This window comes from Aythya marila (assembly GCF_965140915.1).
Source record: "Aythya marila genome assembly, chromosome: 1".
In the NCBI taxonomy this organism is placed as follows: domain Eukaryota; kingdom Metazoa; phylum Chordata; class Aves; order Anseriformes; family Anatidae; genus Aythya; species Aythya marila.
In genome coordinates, this window is record NC_139042.1 from 167,389,288 (window position 1) to 167,415,300 (window position 26,013).

General features: G+C 34.5%; 1 protein-coding gene across 1 annotated transcript in view; it reads left to right on the plus strand.

Moving 5' to 3' along the window:
* The window catches only part of CAPS2 (calcyphosine 2), a 31,919-nt gene extending 9,474 nt beyond the window's left edge, over positions 1–22,445 (plus strand). Inside the window, exons 7-18 of the mRNA XM_082772186.1 lie at positions 1,380–1,502; positions 5,142–5,209; positions 7,178–7,297; positions 8,433–8,507; positions 9,471–9,566; positions 9,676–9,769; positions 11,833–11,948; positions 15,926–15,996; positions 17,540–17,694; positions 18,243–18,362; positions 19,455–19,551; positions 21,225–22,445. Of these exons, the coding sequence (XP_082628312.1) occupies positions 1,380–1,502; positions 5,142–5,209; positions 7,178–7,297; positions 8,433–8,507; positions 9,471–9,566; positions 9,676–9,769; positions 11,833–11,948; positions 15,926–15,996; positions 17,540–17,694; positions 18,243–18,362; positions 19,455–19,551; positions 21,225–21,400 (1,311 nt within the window). The 3' untranslated portion in view covers positions 21,401–22,445. The remainder of the gene's footprint in view (positions 1–1,379; positions 1,503–5,141; positions 5,210–7,177; positions 7,298–8,432; positions 8,508–9,470; positions 9,567–9,675; positions 9,770–11,832; positions 11,949–15,925; positions 15,997–17,539; positions 17,695–18,242; positions 18,363–19,454; positions 19,552–21,224) is intronic.
* The last annotated feature ends 3,568 nt before the right edge of the window (positions 22,446–26,013 follow it).

Below are 26,013 nucleotides of genomic sequence, written 5' to 3' on the forward strand. Positions count from 1 at the left end.
CAGTTTGCTCCTGGGAGATGGACCCCGTGGGATGGAGTTGTGTGGAAACAGTGCTTGAAGAGCGACCATGAAGAAGCAGCGGAGACAGTGTTAGGGACTGACCACAGCCCCTAGTCCCTGTTCCCCTGCACTGTTCAGGGGGAGGGGTTAGAAGAGGGTGAATGGCAGGAAGGGATTTTTAGTTTGCTTTTAGTTTCTCACTGTGCTAGCCTGCTAGTGGTAAACAATAAATTATGTTTGTCTCCCTGTGCCGAGTCTTGTTTTGCTCATGATGATAATTGTTGAGTAATATTCTGACCTCTTCTCAACCCTTCAGCCTAATTTATCAGCCTAATTTATCAGCCCTAACATCTCATCCCTATCCATCATATTTTCTCTCCCTTTTCCTTTGGGGAGGGTGAGTGAGAGAATGGTTGTGGTAGAGTTCAGCTGCCCAGCAGGGTAAAACCACAACACAAGCATAAACTGCGAGAGAAAAGGCAGAATTGGTGCATTCCTAGTGCTTTTGGTTTCCAGAAAGATGCATGCTAAGTGCTAGAAGCTGTGTATGTCAGTTTTTGTGACAGATTTTAATATATCTAACAAAGACTATTCTGCTTGACATTATCACTATCTGATTAAATAATAAATTTCAATAGATTTCAAGATATTTATCATCTGATTTGTGGGACTTACAATAACTTCTCTGAAAAGAAGCTGCTCCTAGAGCAGAATAGGTAATGAAACCTACATTACTGATTTGTGTCCCATGTTTCCTCCTTCCCAGCTTCTGTAAATGCAGTCTCCTTTGTTCATACAGTCTCCTTGCTTCATATCCCCCATGTGGGAAATACTTCTGTAATATATTCAGACTGATTTACAAGTCTCTTAGACCCAGTTCAGCAATATACTTCAGCTGTTCCTTATCCAGCCTTTATTTAACTTCTTTGCTGGTCAAGAAATGGCACTTTTGTGATGGTGAACTTTGCATGTGATGGCAAATCTGCTGCTTTCTCTTGGCTGTTCTTGAATGCAACAGAGAAAGAATGAGCTCTTTTCTTGAGTGAGGGACTAACAGTCTACCATCTATGACTGGCTAATGGTTTTTCACAAAGCATTGGTACTTTGGACCAAGGTACTTCTGATTATTTATTTATTTATTTTTTAATATGGTTGATAGTTGTTGTTAAGGGCTCAAAAGCTTTAAGGCAAGACTTGAGAGCAAGATTTATAAGTTCAATTTTCATAGAAATCTTGGCTTAAAATGTCTTTACTTTTTCTAATTAGCATGAAGAAGGAGAAAGACTTTTTCAAATAAAAAACCCTTTTTAATAAATCATTGAGGAAAATTGTTTTTAATAATTAAACTTGATTTCTGAAAATAATGTGTTTTTGTATAGGGTACACAGCTCAAAGTTGGGCACAAGGACGATCTTACAGCTCTTGATGAGAAAGCTCTTCTGCAACAATGCTACACAAGGAAGCCCTACAATATGCAGCATGGTGTGAAAAAATCAGAAGCTGTAAGTGTTTTAGCTGGTATTAGGCTGTTAACTGTCTAGACTTGCAGAATGACTTCCCAGATGTTCAATGGAAGTTAGACTTTTGATGATTTGGTCCTAGTCTGTAATTGCAACCATGGGGGTTTGAACATCTATTTTAGTGGGAGTTGAACTGAGCAATCCAGTGAGCAATTTTTTAATCTTATTTGCAATGCTTGTATTTTATGCAGTAATATGTATAAATAAGAATGCAAATTAAATATAAATAAATACAGTTAAGCAGATCAACTGAGTGACTCATGTGAACCTGACCATCCTGTTCTATTTCTTCTTGTCTGTAGCTCGTACCTGAGCCTGCATTCCACAATTCATGGATTTCATGATTGCATCAGCTTTTACTCTGACTAGTTTCTAGCGTAAATAAGCTGTTTTCCGTCATTATCTCTTGAAATGGAGTATGTGATGAGACCCCGCTTCATAAGCAATATGGGCTCTGCTGCTAGTATTAGGTCAGGTCAGCTATGGCTTTGGCTGAATCTTCAAGATCCAAGGATGGAGTTCTACAGCTTTTCTAAGCAACATATTCCTTTGCTGTGTTACTCTCCTTGTGAAGATGTTCTTCCTATTACCCTTACCAAGCCTCCCATGGCTCCATTTGTGACATTGACCTCCTTTTATAATGTTGGCAACTGTTGCAAAAGTAAAAAATAAACAACAACAAAAAACCCTTTGTAACTGTCTTTTGGTTTTAGGAAGCTTTTAGAACACTTTATAGCTGCTTCCTCTGCAAAGTAAACAAAGCCAAACTCCTTTAGCCTCTCCTTTCAATTGCTTCATCTCCAATGCTCTGTTAGTTCCCCTCCGGTTTCCTCTTATCCTATTGATTCTGGGGGAGAGAGAGGCCCCCAGAGTGGAAACAGGCATGGCTTCACTATAATAAACTTACTTATACCCAGTAAGTTTCTTTAATTTCTTACATACAGACAGATTTTTACTCTCTTTAGGACTGTGCAAAAGGAGTATTGTACATTTAAGGCTAAATCTTGATTTTGGGATTATTTACAGTGATGAAGAACCTTGAGACTTGGTACTCTGTGTTTCACTATTTGCATATGCAGAGTGATGTCTTTCATAAGTGAATTTTGTACGTATTGCTGAGCAGAGTTAGCATTCTAACATTCTGATGGAATACTAAGCCATAACAAATTTTATGAGACTATAAAAGTAAATAAGTTTTCATTTATTTTGTTTGCTCATCATTATGCACTGAAGTTCACCTTGCAAACATCTATTTGATTTCTAATCTCGTTAAAGTGGGACTTGTCTCATATAAAATCTAATTATTTGCTTAATAAGTGAATGTTGCACTATTGATGCTACTGATCGTTTTCACGATCAGAAAATCTTTTTTGGAAAGTAGTCTTATGAAGAACTTCCTGTTCATTATTTTTAGAATTATTTTAAAGATCTGTATTGTTGGGTGAGGCTAGTGGGGCAAACTGTTTTGAAGTATCATTAGAGTAACTACTTAATGCTAAATCAAATACTGTGAAAAGACTGAGAAAAGGAGCAGTGCCCAACCACAAATGACAGGTACACTGCAGCTGGCATGTTTTAAAAGGAAGCCAGCAGGTGTCTCAGCAACATGTCACAGGGACCTTTAGAAATCCTTCTGTTACTGATGAGCACTCATAGTTGCACAGGCTGTCTCTCTCTTTCTAGGAGCCTCTCTAGGGTTCTCTCAGGTTCAAGATTCTGACAAAAGTAGGAATAATGGAAAAATCAGACGTAACTACTCCTTATTATAATAATGCAAATGGATATATGTTGTCTCAATTATGTGCATTTGATTTTAAATTGCTTTAAAATTTTGCTTAAGATGACAATATTTTTAACATTTCCTTTTACCATAATCATTGCTAAAACCTCTAACATTAAAACAGATTTTCTTTTAAATTTTCTTTAGCTTGGGTTGAGAATTGTCTTATCCAAGATGGATTGCAGTAAATGTATGATAGCTAAAGAACACTATATATGATAAAAAATATTTTTTTGGAAGGTTTGTTTTCTATAAATAATTCTTTTGTGGACAAGAGTTGCATCTTATTAACCATCGAGAGTTGCTGTAAGCTCAATGTCTACCTCAGCAGTTATATAAATTCATAGTAGAGATTTTGTCCAAGAGGTGAATGGAAGATTTTCTTCTGAGAGTACATTTAGTGACCTTCTAGTATTCAACTGAAATACAAAGTATAAAGTTGAATTTTCAAAATCAGTTTTTTATCATGCTAGCTGTTTTAGATCTATAAGAGCAATCCTTGGAATACATTGAGTTTTAAGAAACACTGCTGTGCATTATCAGTGTGTCTTCCTTTACATAATGCTTCTTAATGTCAGAGACTCAGTAATTTGGAATACCAGTAGATCTGTTAGTTAGATGCAAAAATGAAATATGAAAGCAAAATAAAAAGTCCCCAATCTGCTACAATTTAGAAATCTTTTAAGGCTTAAAATCAGTGTAAACACCATTTGGTCTGATGTTAAATTTTTCATTGTTTTGGGCTAATGCTAATCAGTATTTACCTGAAGATTTGTGAACAATACCCATAGCATCTCTGGGGATTTATGGATTATCCATTAGTTACCTTCTGTTTCGGAACCAACTTTTAATTCTTCTTCAGCCATGGGAAGACTTGGTGTATCTAGAATTTGGTTGGTGTGTGATAATCTATGTGGGGGAAAAAAATAACCATAAAAATATCTTAATTCTTCAGATTCAGAATAGCTAACAAGTCATCAAAGAGGTTGTCTAAACCCCTCGGAAACAATCTCTATTTTCTCAAAAATAAAGTTGGGGGAAGAAAACGGAAATGTAAGTGTGGTGAAAAAGTTTGGAGATTTGGAAGATGAAGTGAGATGGTGGGGCATAATGGTTGCCAGTGGCCTCTGTTCTGACCTTCGGCATCCTCTTGTGCCTTGGGTTTTCTGTCTATGAAACCAATGATGATCCCAATGATACCAAGCACTTTACAGTGAACGGCACAAAGTTATGCTTGGCTGTTACTCTAAAGCAAAAATGGCAGTAAGATCCTGTTAAATCTCCTGCCCCCTTAGGATGATCTCTCTTTTATAAGGAAAGGGTTTTCCGGTTGGTCTGTTTCAGTAGAACATTATTCTGGCATGCAGCAAATAGAAACTGAGAGCCGAGACTAAACTTTTAACATTAATAAACTTTTCCTTTTATTTATTTATTTATTTATTTATTTATTTATTTATTTTTTACCAACTATTGCTGGAGTCTCATTCTTTCAATGGGAATCTGTGTCAACCATGGTACTTGGAATAGTGTGAAATTCCTCAGGCTCTAACGTACTTAGAAAATTTATTGGAAATAAAAGATAAGGAAATCTGTCAGCAGAAATATTAGAAATCTCATATTTATTGACATCTAATATGCATAGACAAGTTGAGTGTGTAGCAGAGAATATTATTTGTCATGCAAATAGGACTCTAATTGAAAAGATGAAGAAAACCCTTGAAAATTCCAAATTAATTGTGACATTTGTAAGATTGTGATCTCTGTACACTGTCCTAAGAGCTCTTTTAGTATTTGATGTGCTTGTTAAATTTCATTTTCTCTCAGTCAGTTTTTCTTTACAGGAGGATGTTGCTGCAGAGCGGAGAAAACAGGCTGTGGTAGAACAAGTGATGGTGGATCAGTTATCCAGGTAAGTGAATTTACAATGTTAAACTACAGTGTTCCCTACAGAAGAATTTAGGTCAGAGAGTGTTTGACTTCTCTTGCTTGGAAGATGTTTTGATGACCTCATTGTAACTCTTATGTAGTCTTAAATAGTGCTATTTCTAAAATCCCTTTAAGTGAAAAACCTTTTTAATCTAAAATCACTTTCAAGTGCTATGTTTAATTTCATTTTTCATCTGACAAGAAGTGTTGATTTTACATCTGAATCTAATTTGTGGGTTTTACAGTAACAGTACTTTTCAGAAATAACCTTCTTTTACATCTGCAAAATATATGGATACCTGTTGTTACAAATTACGTATCTTTAGTATTTATTTCCTGTTCTAAGGCTGTCACCTTTACTAAAATTCCTTTATATTGACACATATTGACACAACATCTCTCTGAAGTAAAGGAGTTATTATATGAGTGTTAATCAGGAAGGAAAAAAAAAGGAGCAGATTAATCAAGTTGATCTAGGTTGTACAGGAAAGCTCTCCTAACTTCATTGCTATGCCTTTACCTCCAAGATAGCATTGTTTCTATGTACAAAGATCCCATCGTAGGTTAAGGAGGAGAAAAAAAAAAGTAATTAATAGGTAAAGATGAGTATATTAAAATTATTTTTCTTATTATTGTTCCCATAAACTTGTTCTGAACAAAGCCAAGTGCAAGGTCCTGCATCTGGGTCAGGGCAATCCCAAGCATAAATGTAGGCTGGGCAGAGAACGAATTGAGAGCAGCCCTGAGGAGAAGGACCTGGGGGTGTCGGTTGATGAGAAGCTCGACATGAGCCAGCGATGTGTGATTGCAGCCCAGAAAGCCAAATGTATCTTTAAGTATAGAAATCACTGATTAAAACAAAGCAAACAACAACTAAGAAATGCTTGTCCCATATCATATCTTTACAATGATGTAGTTAGAGCTGATGATTACAGAGATTGTGTTAAAATGATGCTAGTTGTGTTGAAGTGTTTCAGTGCTGCTGGTGTTGGATTGGTTTTATGCATCTTGGATCATAGATGGTCATTCCATTCTTAACCTTCTTCAGCTGCTTCTCCTTATTTTTGCATGTATCCATGCATCTCCTGCTCTGTTGACAAAGTCAAAACAATATCCAGTAGTGCTGCAGCTGCATCAAGAAGAACTTTTAATTGCAAAAATTTCTCTGTTTATTTTCCAAATATAACTGTGCCAGTACTGCCAAACAAATTGGTATCAGATAGCAGGATGTTAATCGGGAAAGATTAGTTCGAAACTGTCACATGGAAAATCTATTAATGGAAACACAAAAGGTTTTTTGATTGTTTTAATAGAACCAATCTTGCAGTTAAATTATTATAACTAATGTGTGCAAAGTTGGATCTGCACAGATCAGAGAGAAAGTTTATAAATTTACATTAGCTATGCAGAATTGTTTTTTCCTTCTGATTATTAATTATTTCAATAGCATGTATTTTAAGGGGTCTTCTCTTTTGTTTATTTGTTAAACTGATACGAAGATACTAAGATTAAACTGATACAGTTAATCAGCTGATTATCTTAATAATCAGTTTAATATCTTGATATTTTAATATCACTTCCATAACTGTAAGAAAATATACTTAAAATAATTTGCCTATCTGCAAAGTTATTACATAGTAGTGCACTACCAGACTGTTCTTTCATGTATTTGATTTAGAGTAATGGATTTCAGAACTTGTAAAAACAAAAACAAACAAACAAAAAAAAAAAAAACCAAAACCTAAAAGAACAACCAACCAAATAAACAAGAAACCCTCCCTCAAATTTATGCAGGTGTAATGGCTAACTTCAACGTGTTATTATTGCATTATTCACATGGCATTTTTATTTATTTATTTTGTTTGTTTTTCTTCCTTGAGTAAGAATATGTTAGAACTGAAATTTAAACTTAGTGTTAGTCAGGGAGCTTCTCCCTGTTCTTTTTGGTCAGAGCTGTTATAAGTGACCCAGAACAATCCACACGTGCTGATGTTTCCAAGGAAGCTCATGGACTTCTGGGACTTGGGAACACACCCATGCGTTTTAGAAAAAGAACACTGCATGAAACAAAGTAAGTTTTCTCTAGTGGTCATTCTTTAGAAATATTTTTGTTGTTGTTGTTATTTTGGGCTCTGCAGTCTCTCTTTGCCTTTCCAGGTGTTTTATTCCTCACTTGGAACAAACAACTTCATCTGGGGTCTTATTGTTTGCCTCCCCCGTTTCTATAATTGCCTAGTGGGACCTATTTGTGGATTCTCTGTGTATAATGATTCATAGTATTTATAAAACATGGAAGAACCATCTTAAGCTCATACTGATACTGTTTATCACAGGATTTTCTCAGTCTGAGTTGGTTGAATCCTTGCAATGCTGATGTATGCTTTTAGAGATTCTCATCCTGAGGTGCTTAAAATTACATAAATATACATCTATAAATGCTTATGTAGATCTTAACAATATAATCATACTTTTCCTTCATGTTTTGATTTCTGCTGAAAAATTGGCATTTAAATGTAATTTCTGAACTGTGAGCGTTAAAACAGTAACTCCAACAGCTTAAGAAAAAATGAGAAAATATTTTGATTTTCAGCAATGCATGCTGAAAACAACATGATTCTGCAGTTCCTGTTTTTATTATGTTAATCTTTCTCAACATGCAGGCAAATATCCCTGCTTTGTATGTTTTAACATGATCTTCTGAAATCTTTTTCAACAAACATCATCATTTTATTTAAAAGAAAAAAATGGCAAAAAAAAAAAAACTGTTTCAAGAACAATCTCTCAGTCTCAATCTGCTATACTCATCACATGAATAAATCTCTGTTTTGGGAACTAGTTATAATCAATATAAAGTATCTAAGTGAGGAAAGAAGCCCCCACATGGGTATTTTGCAAGAAAATTGATTGAGTGGTGTAAGCATGATGGTTGGTAGAGGTTTAATTCTTGACATAAGTGCATATAAACAAAATATCCCATTCATGTCTATGCTTTCTGTAGATGTAATCTCATATGATGTAATTACAGTGTGCTTTCCACATTGCAACTCAGAGTTGCTTTCTAATTCAACTACAAGAACCATATCCTCAGCCAGTTGCCAAGGATACCGTATTTTACATTTTTTTTCTGTTTTGAAATGGTTATTTTCATATGCACCATTGCTTTGTGAGCATATAGATATCATTAATATGCTGCATTATTTTCACAGAATAAGGACCAAATCAGGATTGACTGAAAGCGTTCTCTCTAACAAGCTACGCTTTGATAGTAGGATTATATCAAGGTAATCACACATTCTGTAAAGCTTTTTAATTCTATGAATTTATGAATGATAGTTGTTACCTCGTTGAAATATTTAATTGCACTGAATTTTTCCTTCTCTGTTACATGTGTAGAAAAAAAGTATATGCTATGCAGGTAGAGAGCATATAATACACCTGACATGGCTGATACAGTGGGTTTACTGTCCCGTTATACAGCATTAAGATACATAAGTAATGTTACCATCATGTCAGTCATAGCTCTGTGCAGGACAATTGGCACAGGGATGTAAAAGAGTGCTCTTCACCATTACGTGTCACTTAGTTGTAAATTCTTTTAGCCTTTTCTTAGTGTGTGGCAACCATTGTGGATTGAAAGGATGGCTTTGTCTTTTTTGTAGCTCCTTACATACTAAGCTTACAAGCTGAGGGCATCTTTGTTCTGAATTGAGTAGTGGTGACATAAACATATTCTTCAGCTCTGGAGCAGCGGGCTGTATAGACATAGTCAAGGATTCAGCCCCATAGCTTCATCTACCATAAAGAATGCAGTAGTCCAGATTTACATCATCCTTTAGCGAATGAAAATTATATTGGCATACTAAAACATGAAGCTTTGAAAGACGTTCTTAATGTTATGGAACAGAATATTGCATTAAGATGTGTTCCCAAATCCAGAAGATGGATTCCAGAATGGTTTAGTGAAAATAGATGGCTCTTTCAAAGATAAAGATTGTGCGAAGCTTTGAAAGACGTTCTTAATGTTATGGAACAGAATATTGCATTAAGATGTGTTCCCAAATCCAGAAGATGGATTCCAGAATGGTTTAGTGAAAATAGATGGCTCTTTCAAAGATAAAGATTGTGCAATACGCAAGATTGGATATAAAATGCATATTTCAAAATAGAAGTGTTATTTGTGTTTAGGTTGAATAAGGTTTGTGTAGATGCAAAAACATAAAGGTGCTTTTCAATTTTCCTTTTAGAAATGGTCGTGATGCCTGTAGAGAGTTGATTGGATTCTTTTTTGCATATGACCAATCCCTTACTGTGTATGAATTCCGGCAGTTTGGAAAAAACAGGTAGGTTAAGTTACTTTAAAAAAAAATAAATTATAAAACATCTTTCACTGTACTTATCAAACATAAATAAGTGTAATTGTTTTAAGATTAGTTTTGAATTATTTCACAGAACAAATGCCTTGCCTTTCATTCAGAAGGGAATTTATCATCATCAGCGAGGACAAAAGAAGGGAAAAGCTTATGATCTTAGTGACTTCTATATTGTAAGTATTCTACTGAATGCAAGGCAGTTTTATTGGTGATTTGAAAATAATATTTAGATATAATATTTAGATATTCAAACTGAAAATTGTTATCTAGCATTTAGGGGAAGACTTCTGGTCTTCCCTTCAGTAATGTTGTTAAACTAAGTTTTTCAGGAGTCTGGACTATTTTGCTGTCCCATGATTTAGGGATTCCACTTTTGGCTTCAGTTTGTAGATTTTCCACTAGAGGGCACAAGACTGCAGACAATGTAGACCTTTTTGTAGCTAAAATGAACTATTTGGGAAGGAGAGTTCTGAAGTAGAAGACCTCAGTACTTCTTAAAAAAGTAATGATCTTTGTGAGGTTTGCTGATGTTTTTGATGAAGGCATTGACTGAATATTTTTTTAAGCATGAGGGAATTGGTTTTAACTTAAAAGTTTGAAAATATTTACCACCAGCTTTATAGAGAGAGCTTTTGTTACAATTTTTTGTTTTGTTTTGTTTCTTTTCTTTAAAAAGGTGATTGTTTGAAACATCATTTGAATAAGTAGCATGTATAGTCAAGTTTCTACTTAACCGAACATTTGAAATTATGGTAGACTTGATACACCAGATAACCTGATTGTTGACTATGGATCATATTGTGTCTTCTGTGCTGCTGTACATCTGTACTTGGTGAAGTGTTCATTGTTTTTAAATATAGGCATTTTCATAAATATTCATAAATTTTGAAATACAGGATGTTTTTGCTGCATACTCCTGTAAATCTTAAGTTTAGAGCAACCAATGCATTTGAATGAAGGCAACATGCATTTGAATGAAGGTAAATAAAGGCAACATCAGCTTTTAGCATTTTGTAACCCTTATGTAAGCACTTGATTAACCCTAGCAGTTTACATGTAGCTGCCATATAGGAGTTTCCAAAATGAAATAGATGACTTTGTTTATGGTATGGAGATTGAAGGTTTTTTTTTTTTTTTTTTTTTTTTTTAGAAATTTTTTTTTGGTTGTCATTTGTATCTTTGCAACCTGCAAATGGAATTATGGGAATGTGTATTAAATAAAGGTATGTCTTAAAGACATCCACAAAATATACTGTCCCAGAGTCCATTATCTCTTTGGAATGATGTCGTATTTGTGAATATCCATATCTTCAAGCTCAGTTTCTCGGATGACATTAAGATACACAAATCTTTCACAAAGTCCAAGTGATTGACACACTTGCACAGCAGCAATATCTTCCTACTTTGGGTGTTGGAATCTTTAGAATCCAAGCCTGCATGGATATTATAGTTAGAGCTACTGCTTTTTTGATTCTTCACAATGTTCTTTTTTTTTTTTTTTCTTCTTTTTTTTTTCCCTTCCTCTCTGTCTCACAAACCAGTTACCTCACATATTTTCCAAAGTTAAAGAAGCTATGTCCCCTGTCCCTAGCTTGGAGGGAAGAGGAATTTTAATACTCAGAAGGGACAGTACTGAATAGAACTTTTTACTACTGTTAGTGTGTTTTTATTCAATATTTATTACTGAAATACAATAATTTTAAAGAATAACTACATATTTAAGCATTGCAAGGATTATTTGAACTTTGGGATGTCTACCTTTTGGTTGTTTGTTTATATTAAATATGATCGTAGGTTATTGAGTGTAACTGTAGAGGGTTTCTTATAGTCTGAAAACCTGGCTCTCAGAGAATCATTGTGGCACCTTCTGTGATCCTCTGTTCTGTGGTCCAGTGAGTTTGGGATTCCATAAGAATGAAGGGATAAGAAAAATACAAAAGTAGAGCCTGGCTGAGGGAACAACAATCTATAGTATCACATTACTCAATTGTGAATTAGGGTAGAGTAGATGCTCTTACTAGACAAACCTCCACGTAGAAGATAAAGTTTTATTTTGAAGTCTGTTTGTTTTTATTTAGTATTAGAAAAGCTCTGTTAATAAGGTTAACTGACCTTAGTTACACTTTTTCCATCGTTTCATAGCAAGACTTTAATGATCATACTTCTGAAAGTCTTGCAGAACATATGCTACAAACTATGTGACCTGTTTGTAAACCATTCTATGTTTTGCCAACAGGGAGCTAACCTAACTTTCCGAAGTGTTGATCATAATCTTCCAGAAAGCGTTAAGCAGAACCCAGTCCTCACCCTTCGTGTGATAAATATTGATGAAACAGCTATGGATTTTCTCAAGTAAGTGCAGCTAACTTTTTCAAATTAGTCTTCCTTAAGCAAAAAATATTTTTTATAAGAGCTTCTAACATGTTATTTATACTGTTAAAAAATCTGTATATAGGCTGTTGTTAGGAGAAATTAGTAATAGATTTGAGTGGATGTTCTATAATTCAATAACTTCCTAGAATGATAAGGAGTAACTTGAAAAAAAAAAAGAATTAATTAAATACGAAGCTATCTTACTTGCTTTGTTTGAAGTCTTTTTAACACAAACCATATTCTGAAACTTTTCTGATGCGATGAACTAATGTACTATGTTCAGAGGAAAAATAATTTTTTTGTGATCAACATTATTATTGAATCTTTTGTGAAGCTTATATTAACTGCTTATATCAGTTATGCCAATACAAGTGTTTGAACACAGTCAGGAGAGGGATTGATGGTTTCTTTTTTTTTTTTTTTTTTCCCCCATCTTCCTTACTTCCTTTTTGTATGCGCTCTTTCTTCAGTCTTTGAGATACTGCTACACATTGTAGACTGCAGGCATTTGGGCATCTTATTTCTCAACACGTTTATTTTCTCATCCACTTGCTGTATTCCCTCCAGTCAGGTATTGATACACATCAGTAAGATCACCCTGAGCATTCTCCAGGCTAAATATTCTCAGTTCTCACAGCCTCTCCTTGTAAATCTACAATCTATAAAAGATTGGTACTACAATCTCTTCTTGACTACGACCAACAGTAACAGACTCAAATATATTTAGTATCTAAAAACTACTTTCGTCAGAACATCTTAACTAACCATTATTTTTCTTTTTGCAAGTGTTGAGATATATGAAGCTTGTTCTCAGTTACGGTAATATTCACTTTAAGGTCCCTTTACACTGAAAGCTCTGCAAAGAGGCCCTAGTGAGCTAACAGTCCATAAAACTGTAAATTCAAATTTAATTGGTTGTAGAAACATATAGCTGTATGATGCTAACTGTTCCCTCTGCAGGGTCTTCATGAAATAAAATAGTTTAATATTGGTTGGCTTATGTAGGATATTTTACATCTTAGAAGCATATCATTTTGGTATTTTTTTTTTTCATTTGTTGATAATTTTCTACCTATGGAATTTGGAGGCGATCCAGTGTTGTTTCTGAAAGGCTGAGAATGAAGACCTGTTCATTGGGTTTTAAATTCATATTTTCTGCTACTTTTTTTCTGGTACTTCTTTTTTGCTACTTCTTTTTTATACACTCTTAACCTGAGGTGTGCCTTTTTTTTCAGGTAGTAAATCGAAGTCTGTCTAATTCTTCTGAATGCTGTGTCTGGGTGGGGGTGTTATTGAACTGTAACTCGGTCTTCTCTGGTGGAAAACTCATGATCTGAGTCCTTTTATCCAGATTAATGTACCCACTCAGGTGGGTAGAGTCAAAAAGGTCTGTTGCAGATTTTCAGGAGCAGCTATGCCCTTCTGCCACAAGCTATGAATCTTTTGTGTTTTATGTTTGTTTTAGTGAGAGTACATGTATGTTGTCTTCTGTAGATGGTTGCCTTTACAGTTTAGGTAGTTTGATATGGACAAGTTCATACGGACTTCATAATGGGAGGTAACCAAACTGGAGTGAAAATTCTTAATAGCAGAGAGGTAAGTCTTCGGCCTCCAAAATAAGGAGTAGTCCTTCATGGCAAGGCACTGGTGAACAAGTAGTTTGAAGTTGGCAGTAGTTTTTACATCTGTTTTCCTACTGTAATTAAAAGATAACTACAGCACTTTTTTTTTTTTTTTTTTTTTTTTTTAAATCTTCCAGTAGGTTCTTCCACAGTATTTTTTCTATCAAGCTTCATACTTACTTCTGATTGGGATTACTGGGAAGCCCTTCTGAGAACACACAATACAGAATTTCACCATAAGTTTTAGTGAAGGAACCTGAGATGCACTGATCCAGCTTTTGGGCTAAACCCTTGCCATAGTTTGTTCTCTTAGTAGTTAACTTCTTTAACTACTGTGAGTTTACATTGTTTTCATTTGGCAGACATATAGTTAGCATGTAGGAATGAGAATAGAAACAAATGACCTCAGAAACTCAGTATTTATTAAGTCAGATTCCATGTCAAATACCTGTAGCTAATCATGTTTTCTTCAGAAGAGGATGCAAAACAGCACATTGTTGAAAGATAAGGTGCTTTCAATAAGGTGTTTATTAATGGTTAGCTTGTATTTGAAATGAGAAGGCTTATGCATTTGCCAACAGAAAACTTACGTGCTTTACCTTGCTTTATGTGCTTTAACCTTGGTAGTTAAGACTCCTATTTGGTCCCAGTACAAGGTGGCTCCTCCCTTCATAATTTATCACTCATATCTGAACTAGAAGCATTTCTTTCTTCTGGATGTGTATAACCTACAGTTAGCAGTGTAAGCACAGAAAAAAAAATATAAAAGTAATTCGGAATGGTGTTAACATTTCCGTCATTAATATCTGTCATTACAGATTTTTAATTATCTGGACATATTACAAGAAATTGATTCCTTGATTTGAGGGAGATTTTATTTTCCCTGAGGGTATATGTTTATCTATTCAACATTCAAATAAAAATGCATCAATATCCATAAACATGTTTTCCTGGGGATTTGAACTTTGCTGGTGTTCTTTTAAGAAGGCTGATCAGAATACTGGGACAAATTCTCTTTTTGTGTGATTCCCATTTATTGTGTCCTGTTCATTTGCTTTTTTTTTTTTTTTTTTTTTTTTTTTCCCCAAGCATTTTTGTGGAGCATTTTTAGAAATCCATGACTTATTTATTAGAGCCCTCTTAAATGGATTACATTATGTAGTGCTGCAAGAACTAAGCAAAGAAAGCAGGTTTTTAAACAATAATTAGCATACATGCATATTTGTCTTCCTTAAAATCTTTGGTGGAAAACTTTTCAGGTTCTTCAAAGTTTCTATCAATACTATGTCCATTTCTTCTATGAAAAATGTCCATCCATTAGCTTGCAAATTTCTCATTATCTCCTTGTTTAGTAAATTATGGCCATTGCTCTTTGGAGCTGCTTGTAGGTTGCATGGAGCATGCACGGTCACTGCAGTTACAAGATCTGGAATTCTCTCTTACTGCTCTCAGGTGCCTTTGATGGACCATGTCCATGGCAATTCTTCCTCGGTTCAGGACATACACTGTCGTATACTGTTGGTTGAAAGAATATGGAACCTGTTCTTACTGTAAGGAACTCGGTCATAGTGTGTGAAATACGTGAATACTGTCAGATGGAAATCTTTCAAATAATTCCATTTCTCTGCAGAAGTATTCCTTTGTTGCTGTGTTGGTCCCCAGTGCCTCCCTAAGTGATACTGTTCTTGATCTGCATCGTGGAAGATAATCTCTTCTGCCCTTAATAACAATGTTAGTCTTTTTGCCCATGTGTTCCATTAATCATAAATGAGGCAAGACATAAAACAGGTGGAAATTTGCTGACTATTTTTCTTTAATCATTTAGTTGTTGGTCTTACAATTTAGACATTTTGCTAGGAAAATAAAGATTCAAGACATTACTTGTATAGTCTTTTTTCTTTTCTTTTCTTTTCTTTTTTTTTTTCTCTTAAAGAGAGATTTATAGCTACTTCATGTTATTTTCCTGGTAACTAAGTGTTGCTGCTTTAACAAACTTTTCCACTGGTCTGAGCTGAAGATTAGGACTGTCCAGATATGCTTCTGGAGACTGTACAAACAGGAGGAATTATGCATAAGTTATAAATTGGTAGAGGAGCTGCGAATGGAATAGTGTCAGACAAGAGTTTCTCTATATCTGCAACTATTCAACAAGGAATTTTTTGTATGCCACGTCAAACTCAAGAACTTGGATGCAATGCTTATCAGGGTAGTATAAGAATTAAATACAAAGTTCAAATTTATTTATTTTTTACTACAACTATTTTGAATTCAGTAATATTACATTTTCACTAATAATAATTTTCACTAATCAACTTTAAATTGTTGCTATTTTAGAGCTCCCTCTGAGGAATTCAAGCAAGAATGTTCTGAGCAAGATAACAGCAGAGTTTTCAAAAAGATTCAAGGTTTGTGTCTACCAGAACACACTTATTTTTAATTTCTGTATCTGACTTTATAGCTCAGCACAAAGAAGAGTGGTGGCATTTCAAAGATTTTATTTGAATAAATGAAGCTAACCAAGAGTTAGATATTTATCAGAATATTCCTAAAATCTGATACTGGGATAAACTGTTCATAAGAATACTTTCTACTCTTAACTTTGCTTCTTTAAATAAACAGTCTGGCTAAAGATCATGGAAACAGTACGCAATAATTGTGAATGTAACAGATAAAATATCACTGTGATGACAAAATCTTAAAAAAGAATGCTAAATCATAACACTGATCCTATGTTAAATTACCATCAAATTAAAAAAAAAATACTGGTGAAATATTCAAACAATCTTATTTATTCAGTTAATTCTGCTTTAGATAGTTCTTTGGCCATTATTTCTACCCATTAAAAAGTAGTTTTTTCATATTCTTCAATGTTATCTGTACTAAATATGTGAGTACGATTTAATAGTATATTCTAGAATATGTAATTGTATTTTGCCAATTTCCTACCTGTAGTCTTTTGGACAAGAGCATAGCTTTGTGTTTAAAACTGTAGAAGGATGTTTATGTACTTGCTGTGCAACTTGTAGACCACAAAAACTGTTGAAGTGAACAGTTTTTAGTTTGTAGAATCTCCAGCATAACTTTTAATAGCTGAACCCACTTCCAGTAGGCACTTTCTGATCACTATAATGTAGTTGAGCACTTACTTTTAGAAAGATTGTTGGAATAACACATTAGGGATATATTTTTTTATATTCTAGTTCTCCACCTCTTTTTTTTTTTTTTTTTTGGTCCTGCTGTAATGCACACAAGCTGATTTCTCAATTATCTGACCATATCTAAGACTTGCTGGTGTGCCCTGGAAGAAAGCGTAGTGTATATACTTCAAGATGTATTTCAATGTACTTCTGAGTTTGATCTTTACTGGAAAAAAATCATCCCTCATCCTCCCCTCCCAGCCCTAAAGAGAAACTGCTGCACAGAGATTTTGGTAAAGCCATCATTTTTACCATAGAAACAGTTCTTTGCCTAACATTTTGGAATGATTTTACAGAATTATTGATATTTGTTCTTGTTTCCACGTGTATTTAACATGTTTGTACTGAAAAAAAGTAACTGTGTGTCCCATAATGGGATGTTTGTATTACCAAAGTAGTGTTGCTGAATTGCTTTGGGCATTGAATAATAGTGTGTATGTATTTGATTCCAGTGGAAGTTAGCAGTTTCATAATCTGAACACAACAGACATTCTTTCCTTCTGTGATCTTTTTAATGTTTTATTAAATGTTGCTGCTGCTTTATGTGATTTCTATTCACATGTTAAGTAAACGATAATTTTCTTTTGAACTCTCATCTGGTCATCAAAGGTATGAGAGTCTGGATGTGATGATGTGTCTTTTAACCAGCAGTGTGAAAAACAGTTGTGGTCTTGTTTACTTTTGTAACAGCCCTATAGCATACGGTTAACTTCAGTTAATCGTTATGCCCTTTCCTTCTGTAAATCATCAGGTATGCTCAGAGAAACACTAAGTAAAAGAGGAGTTCGTGTTGTAACAGGCCTAGGAAAATATTTCCGATGTATAGACAAGAACAGAAATGGTTTTCTCTCTCAGGCAGACTTTAAAGAAGCTCTGAAAGTATTCCATCTGGAAGTGCCTGAAGGGGTAAGTTGAAATTATAAGGCTGAAATTATAAGGTTATACTCATATACTAATACTTAGGTAAGTGAATACTTATCTCACTTTAATTTATGGTATCACCCCTTTGCTTAAAGCTACATCTTAATACCTATTTTTGCATTTTTTTTCCTTGTGTTGTTATATTGGCATTTCTGCATTCAGGCCTATTTAAATTCTTGAATGAAGAAACAAATAAGAGTGCAATCTTCTTGTCTTATGAAGAGGGGCAAGTGGAATTGCAATCCAATTTTCTTTTTCAACCTTTTGAAGATATTCTATAGGATACTATTTACTAATTGCTCTTCTTTTTAAATATTATGTTACAAGGAAAGCACACAGTTATCAAAATGGTTAATAATGTGAATTATGGTCATCAGTGACCAATGATGACTTAGGTTATTTTGAGAAGTGTTTGAGTCCGCTTGGATGGGGACATTGTTCTTTGTGACAGTATTGTAATTTCCTGTTGTAGCAATTGTTTTTTATTTCTATGACATAGTGAAAAACTTTGGCAAAATATTTTAAAATTACAGGACTTTGAATCCTTGTGGCTTATTCTTGATGACAGCAAGAGTGATAAAGTTGATTATGGAGAATTTGTTCGTGCCATAGTTGGAGAAATGAATGAATATCGGAAAGCATTTGTAAGAAAAGTAAGTTTCACTGCAGATAGTGTAGATATTTTGCAGTCTAACTTCTGTTGGTTGGAGTTGGTTATTTATTACATTTTGATTTTTTTTTTCTTAAATTTTGTATCTGGTAATTGACTTTTTAAACTGTCAGATTAGTGTGTTAAAATAAATGTAAATTAGAAGACAGCATGCTGTTCCATTGTTGAATTAGTTAATTTTGAACAGCAACCTAGAAACAAGTCCTTTATTATTTTAGGTTTGAGTATGCATGCTATTCTTACAGCTTACTCCAGTGTGTAAGGCATCTGGCACTGCAAAGCTCTGTCTTCCAGAAATCTCTTCCTGTATTTTGGCAGATGACTATATTTGTTATCCATATGCACTGTGTGTGTTTTTTTTTTTTTTTCTCAATGTCTAAAATAGAGGCAATAATACTTCTCCTCTTTGAGACATACAATTAGAGGCATTACATTTGCAAGAGTTTTTTACATTTGAAATGTCACTTTGTTATTTGTCTATATAGAAACTGGAAAGACAAAGGGATTGGCAATGTATTGTGACTGTAACCAGTATTTCATGCTGGAAACAAACCAGCCAGTATCATAGTGATGGGATATCATAAAGATCAAGAAATGGGACATGCTTTTGTTCTCTTAATCATGGATGACCTGACTGTCCCAGCCTTATATAGTGGTATGTGTATTAGAGTAAGCTGTTGAAATTAAAGTGAAGCTGCTCTTAGTAGTGCTGTAGAGGCACATTGGAATGATGCCGGAATCTTAGTAATTGGAGGAGACAGAAAGGAAGCAGCTTAACTGCTGATTCTAAGGATGAGCTAGAAATTTTGGAGAGAAGACAATTTTTTATTTTTACTTTTTTTTGAGTTTGTGAGTGGACCACATTTGAAGTAAAAGTTGTCAAGATAAAACAATTGTGAAATTCCATAATGTTGAATCCTTTACTAGTATCTGGCGACTATGATAGTAGATTCAAATTACTTAAATAAAATAGGTAAATCAGAATAATCCATCGAACGAGATCTGAAAATATGTGTTAGGTAGCTAAGTGTGTTTGGACTTTATTTTTTTCTGCCTTTTTTTCCTCTTTGTTTAGGCTTACATGAAACTAGACTTCAACAAAACTGGAAGTGTTCCTATGGTAGACATCAGAAAATGTTACTGTGCAAAGAAACATCCACTAGTATTGGCAGGTAATTACCATTAACAACAACAACAACCAAAAATAAAAATCCACAATTAAAGCAATGAACTTGTTAGTAGAGATATGAGATCCAGAAACTGAAACTAATATAAACTGTTTTCATTTCAGCTGTTAACATGAACTTTTTTCCCTCTGATTACCTATGATGTACCTTATCTGGAACTTGGCTATAAATAGTAATGGAATTCATTACTATTCACAATATTACAGAATCACAGAATTTCTAGGTTGGAAGAGACCTCAAGATCATCGTGTCCAACCTCTGACCTAACGCTAACAGTCCCCACTAAACCATATCCCTAAGCTCTACATCTAAACGTCTTCTAAAGACCTCCAGGGATGGTGACTCCACCGCTTCCCTGGGCAGCCTGTTCCAATGCCTCACAACCCTTTCAGTAAAGAAATTCTTCCTAAGATCCAACCTAAAACTTCACTGGCGCAACTTTAGCCCATTCCCCCTCGTCCTGTCACCAGGCACGTGGGAGAACAGACCAACCCCCACCTCGCTACAGCCTCCTTTAAGGTACCTGTAGAGAGTGATAAGGTTGCCCCTGAGCCTCCTTTTCTCCAGGCTGAAAATTAATGCTTGCTTTCTATCATGCTGCAAATGCTTCATATATATAGGTTAGATTCCTTTCCTTACCTGTGTAGGACTACATTTAAGTAGTTATATATCGGCTCTTATGTGCAAGAAATCACTAACCCCTATGATATCAGTAATTTTAAATTAAGAGAATACTCTCCTTTTCATATTACTGTTTTTCCTCAACTTCTATAAGGCTTCCAAGTGACACTAGATGTACTCATCACTTGGGGATCCTTCTGAATAAATTATTAATTTATTTCTGGGACATGGATTGTCATTCTTTACAGAGAAAATGTTGGTATCTTCGTTATTTTTCAGGCTTCACAGAAATGTTTGAATACCACCATTGGAAAGATAAGAGTTTAAATCTTTGTTTCTAAAATAATATCTCCAGATACCAAACTAGTTAATGTGAGTCTCCTTAGTGTCCCGAACCTTTCTATTTTACCAGTTGAAGAAAAGATGTTTTCTGTTTTGCCAGTGACCTTAATAGTAATATATGTGAGGATATTTTGTGGATTAAGGATGTTGGACATTCCATTTTTTTTTCCATTGCTGTAATGCTATATTTTCTCCATTTTTTTCCTCAATGCAATAAAAGTAAACTAAAGTATAATCTTTATTAAGTTGCTAGAACACACGTGTCAATTCCAGAACATTTTTGAATGTAAACTTGCATCTTAAATTGTTCCTAGAGCTTTGAACTCATATTACATTAAACACATGATTTATCACAAGTTTACTTCTGATTTACCAGAATTTTAATTAAGGAATGTGCCATTCAGTTTTAGCAGTCATTTGAAGAAAAATCTTCCTGATCTTATAATCTATTAAAATTGACTTTGGCCTCATGTTTCCAATGATATTTAATGCTATAGTTTGCTATTAAAGGAAGGTAATTTCTGCAGCTGATGTTAAGTGAACAAATGACTTCATTGCCGCCTGTGAAATATTGAATTTGTTCAAGAAAAATATTTGCAAGCCAAAATCTTAGATTTTCTTTCCTAAAATATATTAACTGTCATATATTCACTGGTCTTGAAAATGTAATTAATGGAAAAAAAATGCACTCACAGGCAAAGCTACAGAAGAAGAAATTACAGCATCATTTCTAGAAACATTAGGAGAGTCCTGCAGCAATCCCAATGAAGTGTCCTATTCTGAGTTCGAAGATTACTATGAAGGATTAAGTATTGGAATCATGGATGATGATGATTTTGTTAACATCTTAAGGAACCCTTGGGGAATTTAGAGTGGAAGAAGACAAATGAAAAAGAAAGACCTTCTGAACAAGAAGTGAACTAAACAAGGAAGAGTTTAGTTGTGACATGCATTACTTCACGATTAGTGTCTTAAATCAATTTAAAGGACTGAAAATTGTAGATGCTTTCAGAATAATAAAAGTTAAGTTTCTTACAGTCTGTTGAGCAGTACTAAGCACTTTTGCCATATAAATGGTGTCCATGCATTTTCATTGGCTGTTCACCATACCAGAAGGCAGCATTAACTTGATACTAGAATGAAGTGTCTTTTTCGAATTCCCTCTTATTTTAAAATACTAAAATGTGTGAGATTATGTGCAAGATAAATTTTAGTTTTATGATTTTGTAAAGCTTTAGATATGATGTAAATGGTGTAAATATCTGTGGTAGCTTTTCTTCATTTTTCTTTTTATAAAAATGCCATACTTTTTCTTATAACGTTCTTTGCTTTGTTTCTCATGTTTTATGCTGGTGGTCAGCCTGAGAGAGAGCAGGCCATCCTCATCAAATTTGGAGGAAGACCGCAGTACTGAAAATGCAGAGAAAGTCACACCAATTAACCTTTAAACTAGTATCCAGACCATCTCTGCTGACTTTTTTTTTTTTTTTTTTTATTCAGGGATTTTCAGATGAGCATTGAATCCCAACAGCTTTAACAAGCACAAATATATTTTTCAGTGTCCTTCTTTTTCTCTATTTTGCTAAATTGTTTTCAAAACAAATTTATATTTAAATATCTGGCTTCTCTACTTTCTATTGCCGTGATTTTTTTTTAAACTAATCAATTATATTGTCTGTCACATTGATATACATAATTTTATGTCTTTTCTGAAAGTAGGAAACAGAAAAGTATATATTACAAAAACACATTTTTCAACAAAAATTAAACTTCAAATTAAAATATGCCTTGCTACTTCAAATATTCAGCCAGGTATGCTTTTCAGTGTAATACATCCTGTTAATTCTATAAGGTTAATTGTGTTAAGAAATAAAAAATATATTATTAATTAGTTTTATATATACATATATATGTAGATAGCCTTTGGTTTCAATATACCTTTCAAAATTAACTGTATGTTGAACAGGATTTTTTTAAGCCTATGCAATTAAAGTATATTAGTTTTCTCCATGCATGTCTGACTAGTTTTGAATTTAGTCCATGATTGTTAAAACCTTCCTCTGGGACAGAATTTGCGCTTCATAGGAATTTAAGTGCAGTGCTGAAAATGAATGCTAAAATGAGGGCCTTTGGTCCCTCTGTGGCGGACTGGTTTATTCTAGATATAGCACTTTCTTGTTCTAATTGCTTTGTTATCTTTTGTTTGTACCATGTCTGCATGTGTATCTAGAATTGCAATTTCTCCTCTAAACCCTCAAATGAGGATTTTTTTTTTTTCAGTTCAGTTTGGGGCTGCAGAAGTCTGTCTGTGTTGGTTTACAGGGAAAGACAGATTCTGTCAATGCTTATTCTAAAGCAAGAATTCTGATGTGGCACATAAAATTTTATTATTTTTTATTTTTTAATTCCCAGTTGCTACTGGAATGTCTCTTTCTGGTAAGATTTTGTCGATTAGTGTTTGTGGAATTGGTGATTCTGAGAAAGGTGTCCTCAGATTTTACAATGGTCTCTTTGTTAATGTGTCTGTTCAAATAACTGAAAAATATCAAGTGGCATTTTTGTCAGTCTTTTAAAGAATCACCTACTCTGTTATTAGACTTGTTCACTTATCAATGTACCAAATTGAGTTACGACTTCATAAGTGTGACAGTGATTGGGAAATGACGTATTAATGTAATTTTTTTTTTTGCGAGAAAACCTCCCTGGTGATGCTTTTAGGAAGGTTATTCCACATTATCCTATGGAGCAGAAAAACTGATCACAACTGGATGCTTCCTTAGTAAGTCTTCTTATCAGCACAAGCTGCAAAGGTCATACCTGCTGCAAATTAAGTGGTTATTATTGTTCTTATCACTAAGGTTAGGTGAAGGATAGACATGAATGATATTTCCATAACTTTGGTAATAATGCAGTTTTTTCTTCATCTGAAGATAGATCCTTAATAGGGTAATCTACAATAAATTCTAAAGGTCAGAAATTACCTAAAAAATACAAGCCTATACTTTGGTAATTCTCTAAAACCTGGTAGGTATTAAATTTCTATTAAATACAAGGTCAGTTATACATCAGTGGCTGCCTCAAAACATCAGCTATGATGTCTGTGGTGAATTTATAATGGAGTTCATGAAAGTTCCTTTAAAAAAGTCACTTTCTATCTGCCTGCTGGTATTTGTTCTCTAAACTTAAAATGGTGACAAAGAACAGACAGAAACTTCCACCAAGGCTGGCACGCCATGCTTGCAGTTAGCAGAAAAAACTAGGAGAACAGAAACTGTATTCAGACCAGGGTCTGTGGTGTGGGATTCTTTTTATTATCAGTAGTGAAAACCAGCATCTGACAATGCTGGAGATCATAGCCTGGACAGTTCCTCTTTGGAAATCAAACACCATAGCAGACAATCTTGGTAAGGAAGTAATCAATGCAAGTCTCTAAACCCCAATGGGTTGTTTCTCTGAGTACCTAGTACATGTAAAATTTTTTGTTTGAATATACTGGAAATCTGCTTGTATGGTTGTACTCTGAGATGACCATAATCAACTGTTGTGATCTATATTTCTGCGTTCCTGTATTCAGAAAAGCTGTCAAAAGACTCTTTTTCAGTAACAGTGGTCTCAATGCTCAGTTTGCATTCTGATTTGCTTATATTTACTTGTAAATCATTTGATGAACCCCAAAGCCTTTTCTTTGATCAACATTTTGTAGCTTTAAAACTTGCTGGAGGTATCTGCTGGGGCTTGCTGCCTTTAAATGTGTTCAAACAAAATGTTTTCTGTATTTAGTACCTTTCTCATAATTGCTTATGTTTTCTGAATTAGAGGGTGGGTGTTCTTAGATGGGGTTTTCTCAGTCACAGAAGTTGTCTGCCTTCTTTCCTGAAAGTTAGTGCTTAATATAACTAGTGGTCTTCATGACAGCCCTAATTTAAACTTATGCTAAAAAGTCTGAGCAATCAGCTGTAATTGAGGACTGCAGAAGTGCATTACACTGCCAATATTTTGCCCTGATAAATGTATGTACTCCCAGAAGACAAGTGGAAATGAATGAAGTGGTGCAACTCCTCATTTTTGAGGGCTATGGCCACTTCATCAAATGAATGTGCACTGGCAATGCTAGCTGGAATGTTTAAGAACATTTTTAAGAATCAAAACACAAGTACGGGTACAAATATTCAGAAGCTGCACTTTGTCACTTAATGGAAATATAGTATGTGACATCCTCACCTGGGATGGTCTTGGTGGTATTGCTACTGATTCAGATGCACAAATTCATTTTTCTTCCGTAAAAGCCACTGCCACCTGCTCAAATTTTATGGGTCTTAGGAGACAGGAAAAAATAAATACTAAAATGTGTGTGTAGAGAGGTGCTGCTTAGTTCTTGTTTTTAAGCATGCTGCATCTAGTGTAAAAGAGAGAGCCTAGAGCTGATTTCTTGTGGGTTGGTCTAGTTAAGTCCATAGAAAAACAAGCCAAGCATCCTTCTGTGGCAGAAAAAAAGATAGTAGAAAATATTTTTTTTCTACATATTACTCTAGCACCTGATAATCTATCCTTCCTCTCCTTTATAGTAATGAATTCAGAGACTGAGACAGTTCTGTGCTGGCTTCTCATGTTGTTAATGTTCTCGTCTTTGAGAAGCTGAGTCAGGTTTGATTTCTTTCTACAGACACCTTTTCAAAACATTACCTGGACTGGAAAGTACTTAGGAAGGAAATGTGGCAAGAAGGTGCCAGTTGTTGACCCCAGGAGTTGTTTTGTTGTGTGACTCTCACACTTCTCTTACATACCTTTATGACTCTGGAGAAGTAGAGGCTTAAAGATGGATATTAGAGGAAAAATACCCTTCAAGAAAAAAAAAAAGCCATCTTTTTATTACAGATTCCTTATTGACATGTTATCTGTTGCATTTACTCAGAATTTACAGTATCCAGTACATATTTTGTGGCCTTATTTCTCCTCATTCATGTTATCGTTGCATGGGGTTAGTTGGATTCACGTGAAAGAGGTTTAGTATTTTTGGATCTTTTGCTGGCTGTGTCTCTTGACCTCTTTCTGTCATTCCTCTCCACCCCTGGTTCTGGAAGAAGAAGGGAATCTGAGAGACTTTGGAAAAGAGTTAGGCAAAAGACCATAAAATGTTAGCACTTTTAGGGGCAATGGAGTAGGAGTAACAACAGGGAATAGCAAAGAGCTCCTTGCAGGAAGGAAGCAGGGATGTTACGGCTTCTTCCCTTCAGTTGTAAGATGGGAGTGAAGCTCAGCAGGAACGGATTAATTTAGGTTCCAAATGTCTCTGTTCCAAGGGTACCTTTTGCTGTTCTGGTGTCCTTTTTTTTTTTTTTTTTTTTTTTTTTTTTAATCATTCCAATTTTGATAATTCTGTTTATGCTGTTATTATGAGGTTTGACTCAGGCCCTCACAGGATTTTATTTGGAATCAGAATGCTGTGGGTGATACCTACTTTACCCTGAGTTACACTTCATGTGG